Raw genomic sequence first — 9,163 nt, 5'->3', positions numbered from 1 at the left:
ACTTTGGCGACAGTGGGAAGGAAAAACTCCCTTTCAACAGGAAGAAACCTCCAGCAGAACCAGGCTCAGCGAGGAGGGGCCATCTGCTGCGACATGCTGTGGACAAGAGCCAGAAATTAACAACAAGTGTGACTTAATGCAGAGAGGTCTATTAATGTTGAGTGAGAAAGGTGACTGAAAAGGAACTACTTGATGCAGCGTGGAAATCCCCCACCAATCTACACCTATTGCAGCATAACTAAGGGAGGATTCAGGGTCACCTGATCCAGCTCTAACTATATGCTTTAGCAAAAAGGAACGTTTTAAGCCTAATCTTAAAAGTAGAGTCTCTAGAGTGTCTGTCTCCTGAATCCAAACTGGAAGGTGGTTCCATAGAAGAGGGGCCTGAATTCTAAATCAGTTGTGGTAATGGACTATATATAGTTCTACTATCATGAGCATTTTCCAGAATAATAATTGTAAATCCTATTTTAGTTCAAATAGATCCCCCCGGGTTCCTGTATTTGGCTACCTGGTATGTCATTCTACTAATAATAAAAGACCAATAATTTTAATGGACTTAATGACAAAACAAAAGCTAATGTATTCAGCTTACACCCACACAGAATCAGGAATGAATGTCAGGTGTTAATATGTTTATATCACTCTACATGACATAATTCAATTGATGATAGTGTTAAACTGTAAGTGACAAATGCTGTGAATAGTTACCACAGCATTCAGAATGGGCTGACTGTGCGCTCAGTGCAGCTGAATGGCTCTCATTCACTAAGTGGCTTCATTTCCACTGCAGCTTTACAAAAAGCACCTGGGACTCCCCACATTGTGGCAGACGGAGGAAGAACCACACACCAACTCAAGGCTTGAGGCTCCGCTCTGTGTGGCCAACTATAACAATAACCCTCAGGTTGGACAGTAGCTCTGCTTTCCTTGAATTGGCAGTGCTGAAGCGAAGGTTTTCCATGGTCAGGGCCAGCAAAACCCCTTAATTTATAGAGAATGTCTCTGATGCTAGATGGACATTAATACAACACAGAGGTGTAATAAATAGTTGCATTTGTAGGGATAATTTACTACAAACATATTACATTAGCACCGAACATTTCTGACAAAGCACTTTTATACAAGTACTCCCCCCCACGTCTAATTACTTCCTCTCTAACGGATCAGAGAGTAAGGCAGGGTTCAGTGTTTTGCCCGGTACTTTGGCTAGAATATCCCTGATTTGTGTAGTCCTTAAAGCTTTAAACCACTAATGATGATACTTCCTTTTATCTTTCCATCTTAACTCACTATCGTCTTCTAGCTTCAGTCTCTGAACAGATTTGACTGAAATTTTTTTGTTGCAAGTGACATAATTCTACCCCCCTCTAGTGGCCATACACTGCCAGTGCTCATATTTTATGTACTGATAAATTACTTATGGACAGTGGCCGATTAATGTAGGAAAGTTACCACAAATACCTCTGATCTTTATTATGAGTTATTGTATGGTTATTAAATGGCACCTGCAAGATAATTATACTTCTGCTCTCACTACTATATTTTGGGATTTAGTATTTTGTCCAACAAACAAAGGACACATTTAGGATCATTAAAAGCTGTATCAGTTTTGAAGAAAGACCACAGATTTTTTTTTCTAATTGTCAAATATATTCATTCAATTTAATTTCAATTTTATTTTATTTATAAAGTATACATATACTCTTCATAGTAAACATTTGCCAGTCGTTTACGTGAATCAGCATTGATTCACACAGAAATGAAGAATGAAAGTTGATGAATGAATAAAAAACTGGATAAATTAGCCAAACATTACCAAACCAAAGCCAGCTCCAGCAGTTTGGAATGGTTGGAGCTGCAGATGGAAGAAAATACATTAAAATTTGAAATGAAACACCCTTAATGAATTTCCAACAGCCTTTTAGGGAGGAACCAACCATTTAAAAGTGGCTGTTCTCACACCCCAAACAGCACTGGAAATGAATACATTTCAATGTTATGATGTGTGATGTGAAAAAACAACAACATTTTAGTGACCTAAAGTAAAAATTAAAAAATAGACCTTCGGAAAAAATATAACTGAAATCATTTTGAGAACTTAAGAAACTAACTAAAATAAAGTAAATTAAAATAAAGATGGCGTATCCTCAGTTTTGATATTTGTTCATTTGGAAAAATTTGTTTTCACAAACTGCAAGATTAGGGTTTTATTGATATTTCAAGTGAGGCTTTGGGTGTCTAAACGCCTGTGAGCCAACTGCTTTCTAAAATTCTGCTTAAACTGTAATATCTATGCTCATTTATCTTGCCTCTGGTATTTGTTAGAAATAAAATAATAAGTAATAAAGACTAAAACTAAGTAAAGAAACAAAAAGTCAAAATAAGATTAAAATAATGGTAGGAACATGCAAAAACTATAATGCCTTTTGTTTTTTATATTAAAATAATTTAATTGTTGTCTGAAGATAATATTGATCCATTTGGGCAGGAGATGGGGACCTTTTTTATTTTTATTTAATGCCTAAGTCTTTAATCTTGTCAAACTGAATGACGCACTGGCAGACAGACAGAGCTGACCGCTCAGTGAAAATGACGAATCTGCGGATGCAACATCTGGAGCACGGGGAGTGGAATCTGTAAATAAATCTAACCACCAAAAACCAGTTAACGTGGAACACCCTGCGTGAAAACGGGGCACAAACGTGGGGCAGGTCTGTAAATGTAAATATGAATTGTAACACTTTTCCCATTTCCATAATCTGCTGATATGATATGATTGGGCTGTTAAACCTACAGGGGAACTACGAACATTATGGTGCTGTACTATCGAGTTGTCTTGCATGAAGACCACAGATAAGCGCCATAAATCAAACTCATGTCAGGTCTAATGGGTCGAAGTGCGTTTAAGGTTCGCTTACATTACCCTTTCTAAAATCTGTTGCCGTGTTGCGAGCCTTTTGAATTGTCGTGAATTGATTTACACTTCGGGTAAGCTGGGACAAGAAATGGAATTTCAACTTTTGCATTGAAGTTGTTTGTTTTTCTTCTGTGGTTCTCGTTTACTTGACCTGCATGAAACAACACAGTATGAACGTTGACATGTGCTTCAGTCATCCGCAGTGACATTATTAAGTGCAGGTGGGTTCTCTTCACTGCTCTTCTTCTTTTTTATATATATATATAGAGAGAGATATATATTTAGTTTTTGTTTGCATTTGTCCTCCACCTCTACTCATTCGCCCAACGAGGTCGTGACAGAGAAGACAAACGTACTTTGGCAACAAAACGTCCAACGGTAGGAGAACTGCGAAAATACGTGACAGAAAACTTATATTAAATTCCATACCAGAACTATTTGATATACAGATCGCGTTTATCAGTTTATTATCAAGAGTTATTAAGTGCTCATATGATTTTTAAAATTATTCTCGAGTGAAAGCGCCTTTCTGAATGCTGGTACGTCCTATAAAACCCCACTAGAGAGTGCTGTGGTACAATTTTAAGGACAACCATCACTAAGCTATTCCAATTCTTTATGAAAGCTATTCATAAGTAAATGGTTTTGTGTTTGTGAATTATGTAAAAAGCCATGTACTAATGTTCTGAAAGTCCTAAGCCATTAAATACAAATATACACATCAGCCAACTTTAATAAGTGCCTTCAAATTTGCCTTCAAATGGACCAAGCAGCCAAGAACGTCCAAGCACAGATATAATCTTTAAATTATGTTTTTTTTTATTATATCCCAGAAAAGATAAGAGGTTATTTCAAAAATACACAATAATAGAAATAAGCTATTTTAAGAACTATGTAGGCCTATAAAAGAGGTAAACTAAACAGACTTCTACTCAAAAAATATCATAACTCAACAAACTGATCTATTTAGTAACTGAATAAACCTTCTTTTAGCATCAGATTTTGTTTTGGGGTATTTCGGTGGGCCTATGTGAAATGTAGCTTCAGTTTCCTGTTCTTAACTTATGTGGTCTGCTGCTGCTGTAGCTCATCTGCTTCAAGTTTCAACCTGCTGTGCTCTTCTGCATACCTTGGCTATAATGAGTGGCTATTTGAATTACTGTTGTCTTCCTATCAACTCAAAGCAGTCTGTCCATTCTTCTTTGACCTCTGACATCAAGTAGACATTTTCACCCAGAGAAACTCAAGACTTTCAGTCTGCCTTGAAGCATTCCAAGGGTGTATAGTATACCCAGAACATGGTTGAGACACATCTCTCGGCTGGCCTGGGAACAACTCAGCGTTTCTCCGGATAAGCTGAAGAAGGTGGCTGGGGAGGGGGAAGTTTGTGCTCTCTGCTTAGGCTACTGTCCCCACAACTTGACCCTGACTAAGCAGAAGAGGATGGATGGACGAACAGATGGAAAAATATTCTCTGCAAACTCCAGAGAAACCCGAGAGATTGTTGTGTGGAAAAATCCCAGTAAATCCCAGTGAGTCCCCGGAGTTTTTGAACTTCTCAGACCAGTCCTTCTGGCACCAATAACCAAGCCGCATTCAAAGTCACTTAAATCACTTTTCTTCTTCATTCTGATGCCCAGTTTTAATGTTGTGGCTCACTTCATGAGCCACAACATTAATTAAAACCCTGTGAAAGATGTAGTGAAAAATGTCATCATCATCATCACATCACGATGCAGTTTTCTGGTGTCAAAATTTTGGTCCTGTCATTTATGTGGATTTTTCTTTGAATGTCCACTAATGCACTCAAGCCTTTTTGCCTCTGATGCTTAGTTTGATCCTTTGTGCACAGAAGGAGGGTGGATGAAGCATCAAATAACTCGTTTTTATGTGCATGTGAAATGAGACTAAAGCAGAAAGCCTGGGTTAACAGAAAAAGACCTAATATTGTTAATAATTACGGCTTAAGTAAAACATTATTAAATTAAGTAGTTACAACTAAAAGTCTTTACAAAATGAGCTTTAATATGACACACTTCTGAAAACTGCAATCGTAACTTTGTGCCATCATTTCTCTGAAAACAATTTATACTGTTTTCTATTACTTATGTTTTGTTACTTATAATTTATATTTTTTATGTTTGCAGGTAGGAAAGATAAAGCCATAAAGAATGTAAGATCCTAAGTATAATGCAAAAGTTAAGTATATCCTCTTGAAGATCACAAACTAAGTGTACTTTTAATGAATCTTAACATAATATATGTTGCTTTTAAAGGTCTGATATAAAATATTACATGTCACTGTCTGTGACTGTGGGTGTCATGTTGGTGGGCCTGCTCTACTCCATCTGTTTAGCCTGTCAGTGGATTTATGGTTGGCCTGACAAGCCTGGGTATAAGAAGTACATAGAAGCTCTTAATCCAAGGTAACTTTTAAAATAATTTACACATGTTCCTTTATTGTCTTTTGTTTTGTTTGATGTTTTTGTTTTATTGGCCCACTCATTGAGCAGTATGTTTGTAATTTTCATTTACGCTTTTGGCCTCTTCATCAGGCGAATATATCGTCTGACCCTCACTACACTGGATCTTCTCAAATACCTGCAGTATTGGAAAGTTTACTTTCAGCTGAAGTCATGGTATAACGATGAGAGGAATCTAAAGTATTATGAAAAGGTAGGTTAAGGATAACTCACTGAGAAAATCTACCTGTTTTCTTGATTATTATTTACAATCAATGACGTTATCAGTTGAGTTAGTGCTGAAGAACGTGTGAATAATCAGTTTGTTTGTGTGGACGCTTGACAGGGCATCACGTTTGGCCGCAGAGGCAACAAGCTGGACTTATACCACCCTCCAAATGTAAGGAAGCTGCCATCACCGGCGGTAGTATTTGTCTACGGAGGTGCATGGGGCACAGGAGAAAGGTCCACTTACTGTTTACTGGGGAGTCGGATGGCTGAAGAACTGAAAGCAACTGTAATTTGTCCTGATTACTGCACATATCCAAAGGTGAGAGATTTTAAACAACACATAGTAATCACAAGGATGTTATGAGTCATAACATCCTTGAATCACAACTTATGAATGATAATATTTTATCGCATATGTGTGTTAGTTGATAAAATACATATTGAATTTAAATTAGGTAAACCAAAAATGTAAATTTACAGGACAAAGATCAACTTTCATTTTAAATAATAAAGTTGTTTCTAAACTGACTCTTGGTTGACTGTGATTGTCAGGGGAATGTTTTAGGGATGGTCCAAGATATCACTGACTGCTTGATTTGGGCCCACCAGAATGGAGAGAAATTCAACTTTGACAAAGTAAGACAGCTTAGTATTATTTAACCTCCTAGGACCTGGCGTCCACATATGTGGACATCACATTTTGGGTTATTTAGACCAAAATACTTAATTTTGCTCTACAAGCGCCTGATATCCACTTACGAGGACATTATACTGCTACTGTTCTATCAAGATTTTAAATGAATATCCTCATATGCGGCTCTTATTTTTCTTAAAAACAAAAATAAGGTAAAAAAAAAAAATCTGGTAATTCTTTGTTTTTACATTCATTGGGCCCCAATATGCCCAAATATCAAAGAAAAATTAAAAATGCATGTCGTGGAAGAGTTCGGGTCTTAGGAGGTTAAGGATTCTTTATAAAAATTAATAATGAACCAGTTACCTCTGTGCTAGGCACAGAGCTAGGCATGCAAGGACTCCTGATATTCTGATATTTACCAACTTCCTCACTGCCCAGGGAAAACTCTAAAACACTGCTGCTCAGCTGTGTCGGTCTAGAATTAAAGCAGTGCTAAGTTTTGAGCCCCTGTATACAGACTAATCATGCTTGTACTTTATCTTCGTCAGAGCCTTTTTAAAAATAAAATCATTGTGTATCTGTGCATTAACTTAATCTTCAGTAGGTAAAAATGTATAATCACGTACAGCATGCTGTTCTGTGTTGTATTTTTTTTATAGGACAACATTGTATTAATTGGGCATTCAGCAGGTGCACATTTGTGTACACTCACCACACTGTTTCTTGTTGATACAAGAGAGGAGCTTTCCATAGAGCCAGGCAAGCAGCAGGAAGTCTTGCTCTCGATAAGAGGAATTATTGGTAAGAAATGAAGTTCATCATTTAATATTAGTATTTGTTTTCCATAATGGTCTTCCCCTACAGTGATTCAATATATACACATTTCAATATTGTGATGTTTGTCTCACTCTTTGTATATTACCAGATTGTATTATAGTCTACCTGAGCACTCAAAGACTTTGTGTAACTTGCCTCATTCAAGCACTCCCACAAACATTATTTTTCTATGTCTAAGTGCTTTTTTATCTAATATTCACACTGTGATGAACGCATCAGAGATATTTGTGCAGACTGAGCCAACCAGGGATCAAACCACCAACTATCTGATTAGCAGATGACCTGTTCTGTCTCCTAAGCTACAGACACATTTACTCATATTACTATTTTATTATAAGTACTTCATATTTTCACTTTTAAAAAATATGAAAATTAACAACTTAATCAAAAAATGACCTTTTTCTTTCCTGTTATTCTTAATAAGGTAGACTAATTGTTTTATATCCACCGGACAGGTCTGAGCGGCGTCTACAACATCGTGGACCATTATGAGCATGAACAGAAACGAGGAGTTGAACGAGTGTCCCCCATGCACAAAGCGATGAATGGTGTGGAAAACCTTCCATACTACTCACCAACACACTTACTAAAGAAGCTCAGCCAGGACAAAGTCAACAGGTAAGTGGAAAAGGATAAAAAAATGGGTTTAACACCAGTTCTGAAATCTAATACATCAATTCTTTATTGGAAACACAAACACACTACAGACATTTATTTACTACAGTCCTTTTTATTCTGACAGATTGCCTCCATTCGCTTTGCTCCATGGGACCAATGACATTATGGTTCCTGCTGAATCTACCATAAGATTCTCTGAGCTTCTCACTTTGCGCTCTGTTAAGATGTCATTGAATGTTCTTCATGGAGTCGCCCACACTGAGACTGCTGTTGATCTCATGGTGTTAAACAGACGCCTCTACCGTCCAATCTACAGATACATCAAAGAAGAGTTTAGAAAATTTCTGGGTACCTGCTGACTGCATGTGATTAGAAAAGTATTCACACAGCTCCAGTATGTGCTGAATTGTACTGTACTGTAAATTAAAATCAACCATTTAATTATGAGTTTGACTTGATTCTCTGAAGCTCTGATTTTATAAAACTAATATGATATTTTTAACAGTACTTTAATTATTTTGGAGAGATGCTCTTTATAGTGCTGTCAAATAAGTAATCACAAAGTGAAATCAATTATAGAACAGTAGGGTTTATTAGGAAGCTACACACAATATTCAAATCCAGTTACAAAATACCTATTATTGAATTAAATATTACATTCAAATGTTATCTTGTGTTAACATGTCATTACTTATTATTATTGCTTCACTTGCAACCAAAAACATCATAAATGTTTTAAGATCTTCAATGCAGACTAAAAAACCCAAACTTGATTGCCTTAAAATGTAAAAGTTCTAAATCTTATTTACAAAGATTGAATGCTAGATGTATATTATGTGTGTATTTACATGTAAGGACAGTAACAAGCACTTGTTACATTCATGCTTAACAGCCTTACAAACATTTGAATCTCACTGAGTAAAAACCGGGAAAGAAAACACAGAGATGATGTGTGCTAAACTGCACATTTTACAACATTCAAAGTTTTTTTTTTCTATGGACTCATGCTTGGAATACCAAATAGCCATAATTTCCCTCAATAGTTTATGATGTTTAAGTGTGTCTGCCTAGTGTTATGTTAAGCTGAGTCTTGTGAGCTAGTCAAACAAAGAAATGATTTAGAGTAGCTGTTCCCAAATACTGTGCCATAAGGGAAGTCCAGGTGTTCTCTGGGATTCTTCTGTCAACCAAATATTATTATACATGGGGAAAAAAGTAATAACTGGCATTTAAACACACTATATTAGTACACCAGATGCCCTGACATATAACCAGGAGGTAAAACTGATCACCTCCTCCTGTCTGTAAACACGCACACAAGCACAAGTAAAACACCTGAAAACTGTCAACAGAAAACACTTGGCCATATTAAGCCAATTTTCTTTAGATATTAAAACAGTTGTGCCTTGAAACTTTTAGCCCTTTAAGGTGGCATGGGCACAAATGTTTAAAACAAAC

General features: G+C 36.5%; 1 protein-coding gene across 12 annotated transcripts; it reads left to right on the top strand.

Moving 5' to 3' along the window:
* The first annotated feature begins 2,594 nt into the window (after window positions 1–2,594).
* Window positions 2,595–8,322, top strand: LOC101484211 (uncharacterized). Of its 12 annotated transcripts, XM_023152130.3 has the most exons (11): window positions 2,601–2,911; window positions 3,090–3,141; window positions 4,144–4,452; window positions 5,068–5,093; window positions 5,197–5,346; window positions 5,476–5,596; window positions 5,729–5,932; window positions 6,166–6,249; window positions 6,910–7,051; window positions 7,543–7,705; window positions 7,830–8,322. In XM_023152130.3, coding segments are annotated over exons 4-11 (1,101 nt in total). In that variant the 5' UTR covers window positions 2,601–2,911; window positions 3,090–3,141; window positions 4,144–4,452; window positions 5,068–5,091; the 3' UTR covers window positions 8,065–8,322. The 12 variants fall into 12 exon arrangements, with proteins under 12 accessions (XP_004547029.1, XP_076747131.1, XP_076747134.1 ...); XM_004546972.5 differs by lacking the exon at window positions 4,144–4,452 and having other exon boundaries at window positions 2,595–2,714; XM_076891016.1 differs by having other exon boundaries at window positions 2,595–2,714; window positions 3,090–4,452.
* The last annotated feature ends 841 nt before the right edge of the window (window positions 8,323–9,163 follow it).

The sequence above is a fragment of the Maylandia zebra genome, linkage group LG12 (genome assembly GCF_041146795.1).
Source record: "Maylandia zebra isolate NMK-2024a linkage group LG12, Mzebra_GT3a, whole genome shotgun sequence".
Lineage (NCBI taxonomy): Eukaryota > Metazoa > Chordata > Actinopteri > Cichliformes > Cichlidae > Maylandia > Maylandia zebra.
The sequence above is the reverse complement of the archived record's forward strand: the minus strand, read 5'-3'. Positions and strand labels throughout refer to the sequence as shown.